Below are 23,709 nucleotides of genomic sequence, written 5' to 3'. Positions count from 1 at the left end.
TTCTAAACTTCTGAAAAATTAGACTTGAGATGAGACTACAAACAAAGGAAAATACATCTACAATCTTGCAAAGCTGTTTTGAAAAATATGAGTGATCTGTACAGAATAATTAATTTTAAAGAATTCATTTTGGTGTTTACTTTAAATTGTTATGTACATTTATGTCCAGTAGGGGTCACTCTTGTTTAGTTGTACACAAAAGAATAGGTGGGTTCCTTTAACAGCTGGAGGGAAAGTCAGGTGTACAGTTTTTTCACAACCCCACTATGCTATGCTGTATTATGCACATATAAAAGTATATATAATGTAAGTTGTTTTAAAGGTAAATAACTGATAAATTTACTGAGTGTTTGCTTGTATTTTTGCCTACCTACTAATAGAAAAATAAATCTACCACTGTTGAGCAATTCAAAAATGTTTGTGAGTATTCCAGTTATTGGCAATTCAAGCAGATGCAGTCATATGCACTGTCCAGGTATCCCTCAGCAGTAGACTAGGCCGTTTTAGCAGTGTTCATTAAAATCTGCTGAACATCTAACAAATTATATTTTGTTTAGTGCATCCAGTGATGCAAGTGATCTGGAATATAAGTCTGTTTCATCACATCAAGAAAGATTTTTTTTTTTCATAGGATTGCTTTGAAAATGCACTGTAAAGCCCAAAATGGGTTTTATGTTGATTTGAGTGATGTGCGGAGTCATAATGATTTCAAAAGTGCTGATTTATTCAGTAAAATAGAAATAAACGTGTTGCTCAGGGTTGCTGGCTGTGGATTTGTTTGAGTTATCTGTTAAAAAAATAATATTCTTAGGCTAAAATGTGATGTAGTTTGTACTTTTTGTTCATTGAACTTATTGACCGTATTTGTTTTTGACACCATATACTGAATCTCGGGGCTTGTATTTTTGCCTACATGGAATAATAAAGAAATAAATAAACCACTGTTGAGCAACTCAAAATGTTATTCAAGGGCATATTTATTAGTTTTGGTGGCATTTTTGCTCCAACCTCCATTAATTCTCCCCTATTTCTACTGTGTTCAACACAAAAGGCTGAACTAACAGGTATGGGTAAATATAAATTCATCCATTTATTCATTTTCTTTCGGCTTAGTCCCTTTATTCATCAGGGGTCGCCACAGCAGAATAAACCGCCAACTTATTCAGCATATGTTTTACACAGTGCATGCCCTTCCAGCTGCATGTGTGTGATTTGAACAGTTATGGTTGACCTGAGGCCTGTTTCAATTCTTAGATTCCACCAGCTGTGAGTTAAGTTGAATTCTGAATTATTTAGCCTGAGATGGGAAAAATCTGGGATGGGGAGTTTTCGGTTGAATTATGATAGTTCAATCAATTCTCAATAGGTTAGCTCGCGTTAGAGCTACTATCAACATGATTCAATTCAATTGATGTTTATTTCTATAGTGCTTTTACAATGTAGATTGTGCCAAAGCAGCTTAACATAGAAGTTCTAGTAAATTGAACATGTGTCAGTTCAGATTTCAGAGTTTAAGTTCAGTTTAGTTAAGTTCAGTGTGGTTTAAATGTCACTGCTGAAAGTCCAAACACTGAAGAGGAAATCCATCTATGGATTTACAAGTCCCAAACCAAGCAAGTCTGTGGTAACAGCAGTGAGGAACAAAACTCAGCAATTGACAAAAGTGAAGAAAAATACATAGAGAGAAACCAGGCTCAGTTAGGCATTTATCAGCCCAATGGCAAAACTAACAGCATGGTCGAAGGTTAATGCATGTAAGCTCTTCTAATGCTTCTAAAAAGAATTGTGTTATTTATCAGATTTATTTTTACTTGTTTTTTAGCTCCAAATTTAATCTGACTCCAATTTTAAGTGATCGTAAAATTTAGATTGTACTTCTAGTTGTAAGAACGGATCACATTCATCATTTATGACTTAGTTTAGAGTTTTGATTTATATCTGATCCCATTAGGGACCAAGCGCCACTCAGAGTTTCACGCTCTGTGTCTGTGTGTCTTCTCACGGACAGTATGTTGACACTCTGCTAGTCAGAGGGTGCAGGATTAATTAATGTTCAAATAGACTGGTTGCCAACTGCTCACTCATCCTAAAAGAATAGTTGATTTCGCCAAGCCCATGTAACTTGCTAATTTCAGTGATTAGATGATTAAAAAAATCTTCATGCTGTCGTTCCAAAACGGCTTCATACTGTCAAATGCGTCTCAATCAACTATATGTTGAATCATAAATGTAGCACAGACTCCTCTTAATCTACTGGATATAAAAAGATTTCAGGAGAATTCATATTGAATCAAAACTTAACATTTTATTTGTCAGGTAAAATTGTATGATGCCACTTACATAATAAAACAATCAGAAGGCCAATTCAGAGATGTTACTGTAAAAATACAACATCCATTACTCAAAGATAAGTCAAAGAGTTAGAGATGCTTACCTGACCAGAGAAGTACGTTGCAGCATAAGTCCCAGAGATGCTGGAATGGGGTGTCTTGGCTACAAGATTCCAATGATATTTGTCACACCATTGCCTTATATACTCAACTCAAAACGAACAGTCGTAAACTCAAGACAACAAAAGCTCCCTTGCCTGCTAATGAGTTCTCTATAGGGGGAGCATCTGTCAAAGATTTCATCAAAGCCAAAAACCAAATTAACTTATACAAGTGAAATATTACAGAGAAATTAAGACCACTTTGCCAATCACACAGAGAATTTTAAAATGATACTAAACATGAATATAAGACTACAAGATACACCATATTAAAACCTTGGACATTTTATGTGAAATGTGCTCTGAACTTTGGTCAAGAAGGGGAGCTTGAGGTGAAAGGAGAAGGGTGAACTTGCTCGCATTCCCCCCTGGTGAGGTGTGGCTCTGTTTGTAGCCCATGTTTGCATTGTCAACAGTGATTTGAATAGAACTGTTGAACAGCTGGTTTCCTGATCTTCTTCTCAGTTCAAAAAGTTTTATTGTTTTATTGTATAGCAATTCTTGTGGTCCTGTCTCATGCAATTCTATAACAGTTCTTAGGGTCTGATATTCTGGAGAGATTTAGCCATCCTTACAATCCTTTGGCCAAACTTCTTGTGCAGAGCAGCAGTCTAGGCGCCAGAGGCTTAAGAACGCTGACCGTCCATCGTGGAGAAGCTGCAGGTGAGAGTAGGTCACTTTCAGAAATCAATCTCAGGCTCTCTACTCCTTCATGACTGCCACAGCATCTTCTCAGGATACGGCCTGGTTCAGGATTATGGATACCTTGCCATCATCTCTTCACAGGTCTTGGATCACATCAATGGCGCTGCACAATCTCTAGAGGCCTCAGGATGAGTATCCCCAGGTGGAAATAGAGAATAAAGAAAATAATTTGCGTAGCTGTTGTCAATAGTGTATTTAAATGAGAAATATTAAACATTAATGTGAAAATGAAGTGCTATAATAGAAAATAGTAGTAATACAAGCAAACAGAGTATTTCTAACACAATGTCTGGTGAATTAAGACAGGAGGAATGTGTCCTACATGTGGTTGTCAAGCTCATTCACCTGCATGGAGCACACTCCTGCATCATACCGTTATGTGATGCATTGTGTGTATGCTTTACTAAAAAGATAGGTCTTTAATCTAGATCAACAAAGCTTCAATATTATGATTCACCATGGACATAACAGCGCTCAGCAAAAAGATGTTTGCTGTCAGTGCAAGGTTAATCCTTCATATCACTGTTATCACAGGTAAAAAAAGAATAACTAATAGGTTAAAATGGCAAACAATAGTAATTATTATTATTATTTAAGTGTGCTTATTAATAGACACTCAAAATAATCTTGTTTTCTATTTTCTATTTACTTGAATTTCACTAAAACAAGACTAACAGCATCATTCATTTTCTAAAAGAAAAAAAAAGTCCTCTTAATTTAAGTATTTTTAATTGTTTGCACTTTTGCATATATTTTTGCAGCATGTGTTAATGGAGTATTTGAACATCCCTTTCACTCTAAAAAAGAGAACCAAAAGAAACTTTACCAAAGAAAACCTGCTTTACACCAGGTTTAGTTCATAGAGTAAGTTACCATGCTAACTCGCTCTGAGTCAGAAACAGGCTTGACTTATCCTGATTTCACTGATTTATACCGTCCATACTTAAATGCAAAACCCAGAGTTTCCTTCATTTCAGAGTTAGCATGCCAAGGATTTTACTTAACTTTCTTGCTGAAATGGGCTGGTTTACCGCAGCTCTGCATCTGTATCACGTCTGCTGAAGCCATTGACATGAACCTTTGAATAGAGCGGTGGACAGAAATGACTTCCTCTTTAACATGTTCTTCTGAGAGTGGAGAGTGAATTGTTTTACTGCGACTATGCACATGACAGGCACAGAGCTCAAGTCTGTTCACTTCTATCTACCTGTTGTGAAAATCACAAGCATCTTTCAGTGGCTCAGTTCTGTCCATTTCTTTTGATCCTGCAGAAAAGCTTGTATTAATTACAGCTACACAGGCTGATAGGTCATAGTAAATATGCTTCTGACCACTTCATCACTTTATGGCACAGCTAAGAGTTTGCTGTCACTTTATTAGCCTAGAAATCTGCAACATGTTTTCGAATTTACTTGTATATTATGTTTGCAGCAGCTGAGTGTTATATGTGTTTTATATCACAGCATTTCTGTAAATATACTGTCAATACAGTATAAAGAAGTGTGTCATTATATTTAGCCATATTGTAAATCTTCATTCATTCATTTTCTTTTCAGCTTAGTCCCTTTAATCCCTTTAGTCCCTTTATTAATCCGCCACAGCAGAATGAACCGCCAACTTATCCAGCATATGTTTTACGCAGCAGATGCCCTACCAGCTGCAACCCATCACTGGCAAACATCCATACGAACTCATTCATACTCAGACACTACAGACAATTTAGCCTGCCCAATTCACCTGTACCACATGTCTTTGGACTGTGGGGGAAACCGGAGCACCAGGAAGGAAACCCACGCAAACACGGGGAAAACATGCAAACTCCACGCAGAAACGCCAACTGACCCAGCAAAGGCTCAAACCAGCGACCTTCTTGCTGTGAGGCGACAGACCTACCTACTGTGCCACCGCGTCGCCCATATTGTAAATAGCTTTTTGAAATAAGTGCTTTTAATACAGGAATACTTTGCTATGCATTTAACATGATGTGCTCGGCCACTGAACATTCAACATACAAGTAGGAATCAATTCCCACAAGATGAGGAAACTTTTATTTTTGGGCAAAACTATCCCCTTGAAAGCCCTGATAAATGGAGCGATGCAGTGATATTTATCCTTCTGAAAATTTCTTCCATACGTGTATGATCGCAGAGGCTCTTCTCCTTCACTTGCTAAGATGGTTCAAGAGGCCAGCTTTTGAAAGACTTCTGGGCTGCAATTCCTAAAACATTCTTAAGTCTACCTCATTCTAAGGTTGTACCTTAAGCTGTATAATTTACAATGGATTTGAAATGAAATAAACAATGTGTGCTTTATCTGCTGTCTGCCAGCTGTAATATAAGGGTATTTACATCCAAATCACGTGAACGGTGTAGGAATTACAACAGTTTGCATATGTGCCTCTCACTTGTTAAGGGACCAAAAGTAATGGGACAATTGGCTTCTCAGCTGTTCCATAGCCAGGTGTGTGTTATTCCCTCATTATCCCAATTACAATGAGCAGATTAAAGGTCTAGAGATCATTTCAAGTGTGACATTTGAATTTGAAATCTGTTACTGTCAACTCTCAAGATGAGATCCAAAGAGTTGTCACTATCAGTCAAGCAAGCCATCATTAGGCTGAAAAAACAAAACAAACAGGACCAAAACAATTGTTTGGAACATTCTTAAAAAGAAGGAACGCACCAGTGAGCTCAGCAACACCAAAAGACCCGGAAGACCACAGAAGCAACTGTGGTAGACGACTGAAAAATTCTTTCCCTGGTGAAGAAAACACCCTTTACAACATTTTTCCAGATCAAGAACACTCTCAAGGAGGTAGGTGTGTGTGTGTTAGAGTCAACAATCAACGGAAGACTACACCAGAGTGTAGAGGGTTCACCACAAGTTGTAAACTATTGGTGAGCCTCAAAAACAGGAAGGCCAGATTAGAGTTCTAAAAAAGCTGTCATATTGCTGAAACAGCATCCTATGGAAAGATGAGACCAAGATTAACTTGTACCAGAGTGATGGGAAGAGAAGAGTATGGAGAAGAAAAGAAACTTCTCATGATCCTTAGCAGTGAAGCATGGTGGTAGTATAGTGACATGGCGTGGGCATGTATGGCTGTCAATGGAACTGGTTCTCTTGTATTTATTGATGGTGTGAGTGCTGACAAAAGCAGCAGGATGAATTCTGAAGTGTTTCAGGCAATATTACCTGCTCATATTAAGCCAAATGCTTCAGAACTCGGACGGTGCTTCATAGTGCAAATAGAGAATGACCCAAAGCAGCCCCTAAGAACAAGCAGGAACTGAAGACAGTTGCAATAGAGGCCTTGCAGAGCATCACCAGGGATGAAACCCAGCGTCTGGTCATGTCTATGCGTTCCAGACTTCAGGCTGTAATTGACTGCAAAGGATTTGCAACCAAATTAAAAAAAGTGGAAGTTTGATTTATGATTATTATTCCGTCCCACTTACTTACTTTTGGTCCCTTAACAAGTGGGAGGCATATGTGCAAACTGTTGTAATTCCTACAGCGTTCACCTGATTTGAATGTAAATACCCTCAAATTAAAGCTGATAGTCTGCAGTTAAAGCATTTAAAAGCAAAGTTGCAGCATAATAAGCTGTTAAAAATGAAGGGTATGAATACTTTTTTCAAGTAACACTTCAGGGTGTTGATAATGGTGTATAGCTTTTTCACACTCTCTCTTCCTCCTTTTCAGCTTTCTGATGACTCTTCCATTAATGTGGCAATTCAGTGTAAGGTGGTGCTGCTTTGTGGTTAGCTAGATCTGAGTTTGTAAATTAACAATAAACCAAACTGGACTGACAAGACAAACAGCTCTACTGAACAGAAAGGGTGCAGATTGTCTGGATATTTTCATATTCTAATGAACTTAAGTGGCCGGCATGGTGTTTTTTTAAATATACACTCATTTAACCACAAGTTTGAGAAGCTCTCAGTTTGTGAAGTATGTGAGAGTCCAAGAATAGCAACACATTTAGAGTTTAAGCTGTTCAAGACATTCTATTTTAACAATTAAACTTTGTTTTCTGTAGAAAGTAGAATGATATAATCTGACAGGAAATGAATTATTATAATAATTATTGTTTGTTAAATCTTGCAAACTGACTTCTGTTAGGTTGATTTCAGAAGGCAAAATGCTTAGTAGTTGAACTGAAAACAAGGTTTAAATATTTTAGTACAGGAGTATTTTACAGTTATCAGCGGTCACTTAGGTTTGTTTCTTAACAAATATAAACGTATACTGAGCCATTTCATGTGATTACTTTCTCAGAAGCTGAAGTGTAGAGTGAGGCAGGGGCAGGAATAGTGAAATGCGGAACTGTTGTAATACTCTTCACAGTGAACTAGAGTCAGTGTGCATCATAGTCTTTCTCAGACATGTGAAGAGCAGCAGAGATACACACCACGCACATCGGTCAATGAAAGAAACAAAATGCTGAGACCACTGCTTGATTTCATTTTTGGTAAAAAATTGTTTACATTTTTTCGACCAATTTATTGCTTTATTTTACTGCTTGAAATTATTTAATTCATATTCGTTATAGTGTGAACGTGTGACATTTTAGCTTTTTACCCCCAAATAACCTTTCAGTGATTCAATTTAATTGGTGCGATGAATATTTCCACTTTAAGATACTTTTTGAGAAATTAAAAAGAGTCTTTGTGGAACCATCAACACCAATGCAAAACCGTTCGTTTTATAATTGCGTGTGTACTTTATAAATTCGGGACATCGGTAAAGAATTAAACATATCTGATGGCAGTAAAAATGTATTTTTACAGTATGCGACCAAGGACAATGTACTGTAAGACTGCATGAAATGGCTTGTTTTATTCTGTACATAAAACTTTATAATGCATTCTATACTAAAAAAAACAACTCTCTTGTGTTTTCTCTTTGGCAGCAATGTTCTTAAATGATTACCTGTCCACTGGTGAGTGATTCTCTCAGTATTCTAAAAGCTTTGATAAACTTGAATATGTCTACTCTATTACTGTTAAAGGAATCGTTCACTCAAAAAATATCTTCATTATTGAGTATCACATACCAAATCTTTTTCCATAGATAAAACTGACTCGATCTAAAAAAAACAACAACAACTGAACTAACTAAAACATCAAAATCTTACAAAAATTGGTTTTGATGTCTGTTTTGTCTGAATTGCTTGTCTGTTCATGTACATGTTTATGTAATAAGCGTACAAATTTAACTCCCTTATGGCGCCCCCACTTTTTGGAGATAGACATAAAAATGACAAGTTCAATTTAATAGTTGGAATATTGCCAATCTTCACTTTAGTGCACAGATTTAAGCTTGGTCTCATTTTAAAGGAGACACTTGTTAAAGTGTAGCTAGAGTTCAAAAAGTTACATAAAAAAAGTTATGTGCCTTTAAATTATGAAAATAATAACACATTAAATGTATAGAATTAAATAAGATAAAGTATATTTTACAAAACATGTTTTAGGCCAAACTTGACCAAAAATAGCTGAACAAATTATATTTTAAATTTAAAGTTGATAGCTCAAAAAATTTGCTTTCAGTAAGATTTTTTTTGCGCACAGTACCAAACATGGCCACCAAATGACAGTTTCAACTGGTGAACAGCACCCCCTATTTCTGTGTACGTTTTGAAGAATATGAGACATATTTTTTCTTACTTTTGTAATATTTGTATAGTAGTTAAGTAAAGGTAAATTCTAAAGCAGTATAAGCAGTTTGGTGATACTTGATTTGCGTTTAGTCTCTAAACACAATGGTTACATGTGGATTGCTGTAGCAAAGTAATGCTTTACAACTCTCATGAGTATCCTCGTCGCAAATGATTAAATAACTGATACTCAGTAATATCTATCAAAATCAGTCACCAGATTTGAACATTTAATTAATATATAATTTGTCATGATTTCTTTATATTTAGACTATAATGTTATGGTTTACATGTACAGTTGAAGTCAGAATTATTAGCCCCCCTTTGATTTTTTTTTTTTATGTAATTCCCAAAATATGTTTAGCAAAGAAAGGAATTTTCACAGTATGTCTGATAATATTTTTTCTTCTGGAGAAAGTCTTATTTGTTTTATTTCAGCTAGAATAAAAGCAGTTTTTTAAATGTCACTTTAAGCTGTATAGAAGTGTCTTGAAAAATATCTAGTAAAATATTAGTTACTGTCATCATGGCAAAGATAAAATAAGTTATTAGAAATGAGCTTCTAAAACTATTATGTTTAGAAATGTGCTGAAAAAATCTTCTCTCTGTTAAACAGAAATTGGGTGAAAATCAAATGGGGCTAATGATTAAGGGGGGCTAATAATGCAGACTTCAACTGTATGTAACCACAAATAATCACACAGGTTGAAGGGTGTCAGTGAATGTTTTTGGTCTATTACTCTTCCTAAAATAATGAACTAATGAGTAAAATATGTATCCAGAAGACCATTTAATTGCAATACAGTAAACTTAAGCATCCCGCTATCAGGACGAGAGGGGTCTGGCTGTAGATTCGATGCAGTGCAATCTGAGCTGCATCCAATGCTTTTTAATGGGCTCACCTTACCCCACCTCTAAACCTACCCCTCGCAGTGACGTCACTCGCTCCATTTGAGTGCATTGTGTCTGACGTTGCATCGCTGAGTGATGCAATCTCAGCTTGCATCACAAAGGCTGCATCCAGATACTATTGATCAGGACAGTGACAGTTAAGGGGTTAAATGTTGCACTGAAAAATGTCCCTATAACGATATCACTATTGTGCATATGTATACCACCTAATTACAGCTTTTGCATCTTTATTTCTAAGAGTGTAGAAGGAGGCGACACAATAAATGACTGGTATGTGAAACTGACACGTAAAATATCATAAAAGGAAAACAACACACAAGTTGTATAGATAACAAGTCTTCTTTTCTAGTGCTTGACAGCTCATCTTCACTTCTAAGACATTAGCTGAATGGCCAGGAGATTTTTTTTTCTCCTGCTCCACAAATAAATCTGAGTTAAAGAGGGTTGGAACGTATTGAGCGTGTGTAAATGATGACAGTGATCATTTTTGAGGTTGCTTTATTTGAGAATCATGAGTACTTGCATTTAGTTATTTACAAGTGAGTGGAAAATTAGCTTCTCTTTGCTTGATTGACAGGAGCTGAGGACATCAGACTGGTCAATGGTTTAGATGCCTGCTTTGGGACAGTGGAGGTAAAAAACTCTAATAGCCAGTGGGGGACCGTGTGCGATGACTCCTGGGACATCGATGATGCTGCTGTGGTGTGCAGTGAGCTGGAATGTGGAAGAGCAATTATTGCACTTGGCTGGGCTGTTTTTGGGGAAGGGACTGGTAATGTCTCTTGGAAAAAGCCTGGATGTACTGGAATCTGGAAGAATTGCATTTCTCAGAATGGACCGATTTGCACTCATAGTCAAGATGCTGGAGTCGTGTGTGCAGGTATGAGAGTTTTAGCTTTCCCTTGGACTAATAAGCTAATAATTTTGACCTTAAAATGTTTTTTTTTTAAATTAAAAACTGCTTCAATTCTAGCCGAAATAAATCAAATAAGACTTTCTCCAGAAGAAAAAATATTATCAGACATACTGTGAAAATTGCCTTGCTCTTTTAAACATCATTTGGGAAACATTTAAAAAAGAAAAAAAAATCAAAAAGGGGATGATACTGTGCAGTCAGGGACTCAACTGTACAGTACTTCAACAACTTTTTAACTGTTGTTATCATGCAATTTCCCTTTAGATGGACTGTCATTCTGTGAGTAAAATATCTGAAGTAACGGCAGTCAAAATTAGGAAGTGTACTTTAGGGACTTTATTTAGGATCATTGTAATGATGAAATATTTTGAAGCTTTGGAAATACCAGTTTCTCATGCAGTGGTTAAACGTTTCTTGATCCATTTGGTCTTCGTTTGGACTGCTTTCAGGTTGTTTCAGTCACTTTTGAACTGCTCACTATCTTGCAAAGTCAGTCAAAACTGTAATGTTAAACTGCACGCTCAAAAGGGGTTGTCAGATGATTAAAGAACTGTACTAACTAGGAAGTATCTGAAGGTTCTGTCATTTTTAATCAGTGATGTTTTTGGCCAAATATCATAAAATGTAATTTCTTCATTAAATTATTTAGTTCTAAAAAGTTAATTCTATAGTGTTCAGTTCAAGTTAGTAAAGCTTAAAGTTACTGTATAAGTATATGTTACATGGAATTGTTTGTTGTGTTTTCACAATGTTTCTTTGAGTAAAACAAATAAAAAGAAACGCATAATGCCTAAGTAAAAACTACACAACAAACAATGCTACTACATATATTGAGCCACACTGTAAAAAAATCTTGCTGCCTTTATTTTTTAGTTTTCTAATTTTTAAGTTTTCTAGTTTTCTCAACTTACATCAGTTAGGCTGACTAAAATATTACATTAGACTTTGTGTAACTTAAAAAAATTATTGAAACCTGATTACCTTGTTTAAATAAGTAAAAGATGAAAAAAAATTGACATTTTGTCATTAGATTTTTTTACAGTGCATATACGTAAATATTTTGCCTCATATCAGCATTTCGTCCAGAAGAATGCAGCATTTTGGGAGGCTGAAATGGGTCCCAGAGTGGATGAATCTTAAGATGACTGTATCATCACTCCATGTGTCGACCCTAGTTAGACAAAGTTATGCTTAATTAATTTTTTCCTACAATAAGAGAAAAAAGGATTGACTAGGGAAACATCTAACATTGTGTGAAGTTTAAGCTACGGTCACACTGGACCAAAATTCTGTGGTATTACGCTGCGAAAAAGGGCGAGATTAAACAAGATGATTAGACATTAAAAAAGCGAGCGATTTCTCCATGTTTTAAATTTCTGTCCAGAGAGGTCATGTTTTTAACATCCTCGATTGGTCTCACGCAGTCAAGTGATGCGATTTCGCAGGTCAGAGTTCACAAAGCTTGAACTTTGCACCGCAGCAACATGCGAAACTTGACGCATGACCCTGCGTTTCCGGTCTGACGCATTCGCGTGCGTATGAATGGAAGTCTATGGGAAGAGAAGTCAAGTGTGACCGTAGCTTTAAGCTGCGGTCACACTGGGTTTTGTGTGTGCGAAATTCTGTCGTGCCGCGCTGCGAAAAGAGGCGGGATTAAACAAGATGATTAGACATTAAAAAAAGCGAGCAATTGCTCCATATTTTAAATTTCTGTCCAGAGAGGTCATGTTTTGATCCTCGATTGGTCTCACGCAGTCAAGTGATGCGATTTCACAGGTCAGAGTTCACCAAGCTTGAACTTTGTACTGCTGCAACCTGCGAAACTCGACGCATGACCCTGCGTTTCCGGTCTGACGCATTCGCGTGCGTATGAATGGAAGTCTATGGGGAGAAAAGTCAAGTGTGACCGCACCTTTATTTATAAACTAATTTGAAGTGGAGCACATGTTTATGATTGTCCACGGCTGGTCCCACATTAGCTAACACATCATTCAGCAATCAGGCAATTCCTAACTTATTATAAATAGGAGTTTCTTACCTCAGTATCTTCATCTTGAAGAATCGCATGGGTTTCCCCCATGGGTTCCCTGGTTTTCTCCCACAGTCAGGCGGTATACTGTAAGTAATTTGACCATACCAAATTGGCACTATAAACGAGCTCTTAGTAAGCAGTATAGCTATCCCTATAATCTGTCATTAGCCATTAACAAGTTGGAGGAGTTCATTGAGATCTATCTGAGCTCAAACTCCCCTCTCTGCTAATAGAAGGGAGCCCAAGGCTTAAGGATCTTATAAGTTCAGGGTTCTCTCCTGGGACAGCATGCCAAACAAGTTTTATTATCAATCATCAGCTAAGTGTGAACTCTTGATTATAATCATAGTTAAACAATGGTAATTTTGGGGAAATATTATATTATATGATAATTTCAGTATTCATAGCTCTTGAAAGAGAAAGACCTCAAAACCCAAGGTGTTTGTGTATAGTGATTGATCTGTCCTCTGTGTGTTCATGAAGCCTGCGAACACAAATAGTGTTCAATTGTTGAAGCTGATGCACATTTGCACATTTTGTCAGCTTTGTAACACAGAGACACACCCAACTGAAATCTCATTGTTTAAGAAAAAACTTTTTTAAAGACATTTTTAATATTTAGAACTCTTATTTTATAATGTTACATCTCACTCCAGTGAAAATCATAATGTTACATCTGTAAAAAAAATGTGATGTATGTTTTAATTCTTTATTTTCCCTAGTTTACTTATGCACTTGAATTGCATTATGGGACCTTGATCCTCCTTTCAACAAATTTTAACCTTGAAAAGTTCAAAAAAGTTACTTTTATTGACATTTTTAATAGTTTACAGTGATTTATTGTCTGGATTGGTGTTGTAATTGACAGTACAATAACCTTGTAATGAACTGCCAGTACATTTTTTTGTATTTTTACAGACTTTACAGTTATTTCTCTCTATGTTATTTCGGTCACACTTCACGATAAGGTTGCATTTGTTTGTGTATTTACTAACATGAAATAATAATGAACAGTACTCATACAGGATTAATCATAGTTCAACATTTACTAATGCATTATTAAAATCCAAAGTAATGCTTGTTAACATTACACCATGAGTTAACATTAACTAACGGTTGACAATTGGATTTTCATTAATTAACATGAACAAATACTATAATAAATGTATTGTTAATCATTTGTTCAGGCCAGTAAATGTATTAACTAATACAACCTTATTGTAAAGTGTTACAGTTATTTCTTATACGTTAAATTATTCCAAACTACTAAAATATCAATATAAGTAACTTTTTAAAATATACAGTTGAATGTTTGACATCAAAAGTTGACAGAGCAGAGATTAATGTCCCATAATGCAATTCACAACCGTAAATAAACAAAGCACTTGTGAATCACCATTGCATTTACAGTGCAGGGTCTGTTACAACTGACCCAGCCTATATGGCGTGAATTGTAACATTTCACTCCTTCTGTTTGAATTGTTAAACTGTGCATATTCTGTTTTTGCTGTAACGATCTATTCCATTTATTAACAGGTATGTGTAACTAGCTTCAGTCAAAATTTGAACACACTGGTTTAAAAGATCTGAAAGATATAGAGAGAAATGTAAAATTACTATGGTCTCCCCTATTAAGGTGGTAGCTTCCTTTCATTATGAATAGACTGGCTTTTTTATTTTGTATCTTCATTAGTCATATGCAAATAAAGTTGTATCTTCACAAATACAACTGTGTTCATATGTTAAAAAAGAGCAACATACAGTATAAAAACTAATCTAGACTGTGTTGTTTATCAGTAGTTTCAATTCAGGATGGAATCTGTTAATGTTTTTAAATCTCTTCCAGCGTCTTCAGTTGTATTCATTGCAGCTGCGGTGATCGTCGTACTGTTCATATCATCATCACTGCTAATTGTTTTGCTCATAAAGAAGAGGAAAAAAATGAAGACAATCCAGATATGTTCCTCTTCAATTGGTAAGAAGAATTTCAAAGTCCTTGCGTGTCTTTAAATACCCATATTTGGTGCATGTAAATATCATTGCGCACCATTTCAGTAACCCCCCCCCCCCCCCCTTTTTTACTGTATTTTGTATCCCAAGATGCAGTTAACATGCAAGATGTGCTCCATAATGACCGGAATGAAGAGACCATTGATGATGACTATGAAGTTGTAGATATGGATCCTGGAGTGCGTGAAGACTCTGACTCTGAACAGGACTATGTGAATATAGATCAGGGTGACTCTGACCCAGACTACGTCAATGTGGAAACAGACGAATCAGAACAGGACTACGTTAATGTGGAAACGGATGATTCAGAACAAGACTACATTAATGCGGACATTACAGAAAACTTTATCTATGAGAGACAATTACAATGAAGGCTTGTGGAAGACACGTGATGACATACTTTACTGATTTTTACTTTTTCAACAATAAAGAAAGACCTACTTATTCACACTTCTGAACAGTGAGAAAAAAAAACCGTTACCACACAGAAGTGCTCCAGACTTCTGGGAGAAGGAGCTGAAAGTTGCCAGACAAGAAAAAAGCACAGTTGACTTAATTATATATCATAGACAATGTCCCAGTATCGATAATTCCTTGTATATGAAGAAAACAATGGCTCATTGGACACAGCACTAATAGAAAATTAATTAAAAGTTTTAATCAAACTTGTGAACATCAGTCATACTTTAATTTACTACACTTAAAGAGTGTTCTACTTCAGTAAAAATGGTGGCTCTAGCTAATATTTTAAATTTTTCGCTTACTGATTTTTTTTATGAACAAACAAAAAAAGGACAAAGACAAGGATACCAGTAGACACAAGGATAGCAGCAAGAGTAATAAAAATGAATAATATAATTCATTTTTAAAAATACAAACAGAATACAAAAATTGTAATAAATGAATAAAGTAAAATCTGCTGTGACTCAGTAAAGACATCTTATGAAAATACATCTGTGGTGGTCAGAGAGTCAGAGGTTCAATAGAGGCTTCCATGTTTTTTTATGCAAGACATTCCCTTTGTTTCTTAAATAGTATGTATATTGTTCCAAGAGCATTGTTTCATTCAAGTGTTGTATGAACAGTTCAAATGTTGGGGGCCTTTGTTGGTTCCAGTTGAACAAAATGCATGGCTCTAGCCATTTTTAACAGCTTTTACAATGTGATCTTTAAAGGAGAAATCAACAAGGAACCTCAGAGAGAGAAGTAGAGCTGTTAGTTTACAGTGTGACACAAATACCCACAAGTCCTCTGTGGCATGTCTTTATGTCTCAGTTGTTGCGTGGGTGAGAACAGACTAGCTAAAAGCTGCTGTTGCTGCCTCTCTGTCATTGCCATCGTGGGAACTTTAATAAATCATTTCTAATTTCTCAGTTCTAATTTAAGTTTGCTCTGTATATACTGTCACTTTAAAAATGCAAATACAAAATGCACTCTCCTACACAAGGAAATGTTGACAGCATGTTTCACAGTCTCTGAGCAAAAAAAAAAAAGTACACTTCCTCTAATCTGCTTCGCAGTTTTATCAGTGTGTTAACTTCTTGTTCTTAGAACAAAGATATTCTCTGAATCAGCTCATTTAAAATTTCCACTGATGCTGCATCCAAAAATCACATGATGGATAGTAGATACTTGACTTTTATGACTGTAAAATGCATGTTCAAGATAGATTCAGAAAAAGGCATGGGTCTGTCCTATGATGTCATTTCACTGATATCAAGTCGTCTCCTGTGGCCTAATGATGTTTTGATGCACTGTTGAAGTATTAATGTGTCTGTGCCTTGTTTTAAATAGATGAAGTGCAAACGGGCATTGAGAGTAGATCAGTGCAAAGGGCTTGTGAGTTTGCTCCCTACACTAATGCTGAGGAGAAGAAACTGTTTAATAAAGTCGGTATTTGTGTTTTATGTGTGCACAAAAGTATAGGTGTAGCTTCATATAATTCCAATTGAACCACTGAAGATGTTTTTACAGATGTTTTTTGGTATTTTACTGATGCTCTATATAGAGAATAAAGAATTTCACCTAAAAATTTCACCTTAATTTGCATTTTGAAAATGAACGATGGTCTCAGGGATATTGAAAGCATGACTTTAGGGTGAACCAACCTTTTAAGGCAGAGATGTCCAAACTAGGGCCCACAGGCCAAAGTTGGCCCATGGTAACCCTTGATTTGGCCCGCCATCCCATCTGAGAAGAATGGAAGGATGGGGATGGTTTAGAGATTGTCATTTCAAATCTAATGTAACCTTTAGTTTGTTTGTTTTATTGTTAAAAACTAACTGGAATTAAATGTTTCAATTAAATATTGTTTTCCAAGTGATGGGTTGCAGCTGAAAGGGCATCAACTGCACAAAACAGATGCTGGATAAGTTGGCATTTTATTCCGCTGTGGAGACCCCTGATTAATAAAGGGACTAAATATTGTAAATTTATTTAGCTTACATTTTTATACTGTCACCTGTCCTGACGGATAGAGGACAATGCAGAGACTTTGATGAGCAAATCAAGGCAGACAGGTTCTGCTTGACTAGTGTATTCAGCATTGAACTCCACTGTTCACTGTTATGTTTTTACTGCAATAAGTGATCAATTTAAATGTTATATTGCATTAGTTAATACAATTTAAAGAAATGTTTGTTTGTTTTTATTTATTTTTAAATAATATGAAATATGTTAGAAAATTGCTCATGGCAACTTTAATGTAATAAAGCTTGGTTTATATACCTTCGACCCATGGCTCTCGATGATGTTTGGTTTTGGCCCTTTATACGAAAAATTTTGGGCACCTCCGCTTTAGGGTATGAGTAGATTGCACCGTATCAAGTAACATCTATACATAATTTGATAACATATTTTTTCATGAACTTGGTACTTGTGGAGCTGCGCATCAATGGATTTGCTCATCAGTGTTTGGACTTTCAGAAATGAATTTTAAACCACACTGAACTAAACTGAACTAAACTGAACTTCAACTCTGAAAACTGGTCTGACAGTTTCAGTTTACTAGAACTTCTATGTTAAGCTGCTTTGACACAATCTACATTGTAAAAGCGCTATAGAAATAAATAATAAAGATGAATAAAGGTGATATACTATATTCTGTTCTTTTTAATACACTTAAAACTAAACACTTTGCTTGAAACAATCCTTTATTGCATTTGATGTCGAAACATTCTTCTTACTAAAACAGTCACAGCGTGTACCAGCAGGAGTTGATCCTAACCAACTAATTCCTTATCAAAAAAGTGAACATCAAAAAAGTTACATTTTATATTTAGCACCAAGTAAATGTTCACTTTTGTCCTTTGATAAAAAAAAAATATTATAAAAGGTGATTTTATATGGACTACTTAATAGATAAGAGCATTATTATTAACGTTATTAGTATTAACGTTACCTTATTTAGTAGAACAAGATATGAGCAAACTCTGCACACAGAAATATCAGTTCTCTGATTTATTCACATACACATTAAACAGTGTAAACTATTAATGGTGCAATCTTGTGAAAAACAGTTTGACTTTGCAACTGATGAAGCTCATATAACTTAAACATTCTTTGGAAAAAGAAACGGGATGTTGAATTTTGTTGACTAAACACTTTTTAGAAAATATGGTTATAAGGGAAGTGACTGATTCGATAGAGTGGTCCAGTTTTTATTTTGTTTGTCTTGAAAGCAGCAGTAGCGTAACGTAAACTTTAAATGCATATTCCTACATTTCTACACAACACAAGGATCACAATGGCAAGATTTTCTCTTCTCACTTGGATATTGGGTAAATTCAATTTTCAATCTTTGCACTTTCCATTTTTAATTAAATTTGGAGGAATTTTATGATGAAACAAGCACGTATGTCACAGTTTTAATATTACAACATTTCATCTTTAAAATAGTTTGGTTTATGAACTTGTGGTGTATCCTTATATGACAAGTTTAAACAATGTATGTTTATTCATCATATCAGGTTTTTTGAGGTTTTAGGTATCAGGTTTTTTGTTCTTTCATAAAATGAACTGAAGCTACTGATTTGTGCACTGTGTTGTTTTTGTTTGCTTGATTCTGAAGTAAATTTCACAAAAACATACTATTTTAATCCGTTTTTTAATAAATTATGTGTAATTTGAACTGTTGTTAGTTTTTACAGAGTAAAAGTCAGTTAGTAAAAAACTAAAGCCCTAAATTAAAAATGCTTTTAAGTCAATCAGCATCATTGTTTTCAGTGTGTGGGTTTTATGTTAATTATAGTCTAATTGTCAATCCAGGATGTTTAAGTTACATTGGCTGATTTTAAAATGACATTAACTGCCACTAACTGAAAATGACATGTTCAGTGAATTAAAACTATTTAATGTAAAGAAATAAAGACATTTTTTATGTATTTAATGCATACTGTTATTTAGACACCAGCTTTTAGAAAAAATATAAATATAATTTTGGATAAACAGTGATATATCATACAGCCACAGAGCCCTGACCCTTCACCGCCACAGTAACAGTTCACATTTACCAGTAAATAGTTTCTACTGCCTTTTATATGTTATTTGGTACTGTATAGAAAGGTCTCTAATTGAGTATGAAACCGCATTAAATTGACACACACTCACACAGTCACAAGCATTAGATGGAGTACCCACTAAACTCACTAGAGGGCACTCCAGCCAAACAGTATGTTAACTCCACCAGCCATTCATCGGACTACACATACCATCATGCTTTGCATAATGTACCACACACCCACATCTTGATTGTGGGGTGTTGTTTCGTGTCATGAACTTTCTGAGCCATCGTTTGTTTCTTGTTTATTCTCTCCCTGCCAGGTTTGTTTAGGGTCTGTCTTTTTTAGGATTATGATTGCTTTCTGCTTGCCCCTTTTTTTAATTATGCTTTTTGGATTGCCCCATGTTGTTGCTGCCTGCTCCCATTGACCCATGCCTGAACGACCATCTCTATTTAAATAAATAGCTGCATTTGGAACTCCTCTATTGCCACAACTTCGTCCATTACACACACAGACCAAGTGTGTATTTTATACAGTCATTGACACAGACACATAAGCTTCTTCAGAGTTCTTTAACTCTCATTGGGGAAATTATTAAAACATTAAATGCATTCTATTCCCTGAAGATTCAACTTAAAAAAAAAAAAAAACATTTGCCCGCAAGGATAAGGAAGTAGTCCAGGAAATGCTCACAACACTTTTTGAGCTTCTCATTTATATAAATTCCCCTTTCATAGTAAAACATGAGTAACGTCATCGAAAAACCTTATGGTCCAGCATAGCACCATTTAACAAGAGTGCTGCATGTACTTAAAAATTGGTCCTGCATAGCCCATCAAGTGATTACCATATAATTAAGAGCCAGTGAACCACTTTTGGTGCTATTATCACAATTTTTAAAGTGTACCTGCTTTAACATTAAGTTAAAATTTTTCAATAATTAACTGAAAATAGTACACATTTCATGAAAATTGTGTTGATTAAATGTTGTTTAAGTTAGACAACAGAATTAGCTTATTATAAAGTCAAATAAGGATGAAATCATAACCATTGCACGCGCTGCACGACCAAATACTACAGTAAAGACTAACAGTGGGCAATACATAGCTGGCCGGATGACGAGCTAATTCAAGGCTATGCTCAGGCTAAAACCCAAACACCTTATAAATGCTATTGCCTTTCCTTATTTGAAGGCATTTCATACATATCACAAGGTATTTTGCCAAAAAAAAGACAGGTAATTAAGTTTAAGGTTTTTTGGGCTAGAGATGAGTTACACATAGCCGGACTAGATTGGGTCTATACTTAACCGAAAAAGTGAAACTACGTCTATTACTTACAGGAACCTCATAAACTTTATTGACTTTGCTTACATAATGAAGTATCATACATATCATAAGCTTTATTTTGCAAAAAAAAAAAAAAAAAAAAAAAAACATGCAGCCAAACTTAAGGTTATTCGTATTTGTTTGAGCAACTGTCTGATCCCCAATTTCAAAATGACGACTCCACACGTAAGCTCATAATAAATAATACGTAAAAAAAAAAAACTTAATAAAAATAATTATCAAAAATTAGGCATTGATATGATGCCTATATAGGTACATTCGAGGATCTGGTGTTTCCTCTGTCCAGTGGGACATTTTCAGTGCTGAAAGTCACAGGAAATTGTTTTAGTATAATACTTATATCTAAAGCTCAAGTAAAAGCTGATTTCACAGTTATTTAAACCCCTTTAAATAATATTGTATATGTAAAGCAAGCTTCTGTAATAGCATTATCTATGACAGTACATCAAACAATATTAATTTGTGAGTCCACTCCACAGTGTCTCATTATATGTCTTTTTTGTTTTTGTTTTTCAACAGCCAGTGCTCTAACTTCTGTAACTGGTAAGTAAAAGGCTCTTTTCATCAAAGAAGTTTAATTCTAATTACATGACATGACAAAAAGCTTTAGCTTGTCTGTGTTTACCATGTGAAAATATGTTTTATCATACTGTATTTTTATCAGGATATTCCCTCAGACTGGTGAATGGTAATAATGACTGCTCTGGGAGAGTGGAGATCCTGTATAACCGTGTGTGGGGAACCGTGTGTGATGATGACTGGGACATGAATGATGCTGCTGTGGTGTGCAGACAGATGGGATGTGGAGGAGCTGTTAGAATAGGAAGCGATGCTTCTTTTGGCCAGGGAAGGGGCCGAATCTGGTTGGATGATGTGGGATGTTCAGGAAGTGAATCCTCACTCACAGACTGCTCACACCGTGGTTTTGGAGAACATAACTGTGAACACAATGAAGATGCAGGAGTTGTCTGCTCAGGTAAAATCATGTTTGTTTTGTCCGGATACAAAATTATGTTTCTTTATGCTTTTTCTATGTTATTTGAAAATTATGTTGTCTTAGTTGTTTAAGTAAATGTTTTGAAAAAATATATATATTACTTGTTTAATGAAAACAGCAAAATGTCTGGACTATAGATATATACACTATATAAAAATTAGTAGCCAAATAAGCATTCTAATCATGTTGCGTTTATGATTTTGTGTAACTGTCAGACATTCGATTGGTCGGTGGCTTTCATTCATGCTCTGGGAGAGTGGAGATCCGCCATAATGGTGTGTGGGGAACCGTGTGTGATGATGACTGGGACATGAATGATGCTGCTGTGGTGTGCAGACAGCTGGGATGTGGAGGAGCTGTTAGTGCACTACAGAGTGCTTCATTTAGCCAGGGAAGTGGTCCAATCTGGTTGGATGATGTCAGATGTTCAGGAAGTGAATCTTCTCTCATTCAATGCTCACACAAAGGTTTTGGAGATCATAACTGTGGACATTCTGAAGATGCAGGAGTTGTCTGCACACAGGATAATGGTAAGTCTAATTTTCCAAGGTCAAAGTTAAATTATATTTTGCTGCATTATTCTTTGTAGTTTTGTGTTTTAATGGTTTTAATTTCCACTGTACTCTTTTAAGGCAAGCTTCCAGACATTCGATTGGTCGATGGGTTTGATTCATGCTGTGGACGAGTGGAGATCCACCACAATGGCGAGTGGGGAAGCGTGTGTGATGATAACTGGGACATGAATAATGCTGCTGTGGTGTGCAGACAGTTACAGTGTGGATCGGCCATCAGTGCACCTCATAGTGCTGCATTTGGTCCAGGCAGTGGATCAATCTGGCTGGATGAGGTTAACTGCACAGGAGGTGAAGGAAAACTCATTCAATGTTCACACAATGGACTGGGAAAACATAACTGTAATCATGGTGAAGATGCTGGTGTTGTTTGTTCAGGTAATTTAAACATCTGGACAATTTTCTGGAGAAAAAAAGCTATAGAAATTACTGTAATATTTGTCATTAAACATTATTAGCTTTAAATAAATAATATATATATATATATATATATATATATATATATATATATATATATATATATTTTTTTTTTTTTTTTTTTTTTTTTTTTTTTTTGCAGATGAGCTGCAGATGGCGAGTCTTGCTCTGATCTCCACACATTCAGCTGTTTCTCCTGGAGAAATCGTCCAGTTCAGATGCTCAACACCTACACCGAGATGCAGTGCTAATGCGGAATTCCAGCTCTTCATAAATGGATCATCTTTATCCTCACCGAGAGATGTGTCTAATGTGACTTTCAGCCTTAATGTCGATGTTTCACATCATGGTGAATACAGCTGTCGATACTCTTATCAGAACAATACTGTCAAGTCACCTTTGAGTAACACTGTGACCATCGCTGTGGGTGAGTGTGTTCAGTCTATGTGTTCATTTTTTATTTATGCAGCAGATTTGGAAAATGTTTGACAAAATGCAGTTCATAAAATCATTTGTACTTTTTGCTCTGTAACCACATCAGTGTATGTTTCTTGTTTTCTAGTGCACTTGCAGCAACCCAGTATTTCTCTCAGTGCTCCTGATGGAGAGTTTGTCATGGGCCCTCAGGGGCCCCCAGTGATCATCAGGGGCCACAATTTCACTATCATCTGTTCCACTAAATCTCAGTATCCTGGAGGCTCCTTCTACCTGTTCAGAGAATCAGATATCAGCAGGATTCAGCCGTCTGTCAGTCTCTCTGCCTCCTTCTCCTTTCCTGAGGCAGATTATTCACATGAGGGAAACTACAGTTGTGTTTATGAAGTCAGTGTCTCCTCACGCTCCTTCCGTTCCTCTGGCTCTGAACTGCTGCTCATCACTATCACAGGTACTGATGTGTACGAGTCTGAACACAAGCTGGACTGCTGCTAATGAAAGTTGAACTCAAACCATGTGTGTGTTTCTCTCTCAGCGTCTCTGCTTCCTGCTGTTATTGGTGCTGCACTTTCAGCTGGACTGATCTTACTGACCGTCCTCATCATCGTCCTGTTTCTTAAGAGAAGACAGAAGAAGAAGAATGATGAAGCTCATTTGAAGTGTTCTTTCAGAAATGGTAACGTTGAATTAATTTTACATAAAAACATTT

General features: G+C 35.9%; 1 protein-coding gene across 1 annotated transcript in view; it reads left to right on the top strand.

Annotated features, from left to right (window-relative positions):
• Positions 1-23,709, top strand: part of LOC130220444 (deleted in malignant brain tumors 1 protein) — a 45,538-nt gene that overhangs the window by 21,318 nt on the left and 511 nt on the right. Inside the window, exons 16-29 of the mRNA XM_056452730.1 lie at positions 3,025-3,154; positions 7,593-7,670; positions 8,112-8,141; positions 10,348-10,650; positions 14,565-14,693; positions 14,819-15,087; positions 18,441-18,507; positions 21,099-21,122; positions 21,244-21,555; positions 21,792-22,106; positions 22,209-22,526; positions 22,708-22,992; positions 23,128-23,451; positions 23,536-23,676. Of these exons, the coding sequence (XP_056308705.1) occupies positions 3,025-3,154; positions 7,593-7,670; positions 8,112-8,141; positions 10,348-10,650; positions 14,565-14,693; positions 14,819-15,087; positions 18,441-18,507; positions 21,099-21,122; positions 21,244-21,555; positions 21,792-22,106; positions 22,209-22,526; positions 22,708-22,992; positions 23,128-23,451; positions 23,536-23,676 (2,725 nt within the window). The remainder of the gene's footprint in view (positions 1-3,024; positions 3,155-7,592; positions 7,671-8,111; positions 8,142-10,347; positions 10,651-14,564; positions 14,694-14,818; positions 15,088-18,440; positions 18,508-21,098; positions 21,123-21,243; positions 21,556-21,791; positions 22,107-22,208; positions 22,527-22,707; positions 22,993-23,127; positions 23,452-23,535; positions 23,677-23,709) is intronic.

The sequence above is a fragment of the Danio aesculapii genome, chromosome 3 (assembly GCF_903798145.1).
Source record: "Danio aesculapii chromosome 3, fDanAes4.1, whole genome shotgun sequence".
Classification (NCBI taxonomy): Eukaryota; Metazoa; Chordata; class Actinopteri; order Cypriniformes; family Danionidae; genus Danio; species Danio aesculapii.
Note: the sequence above shows the minus strand (reverse complement) of the source record. Positions and strands in the feature narration are given on the sequence as shown.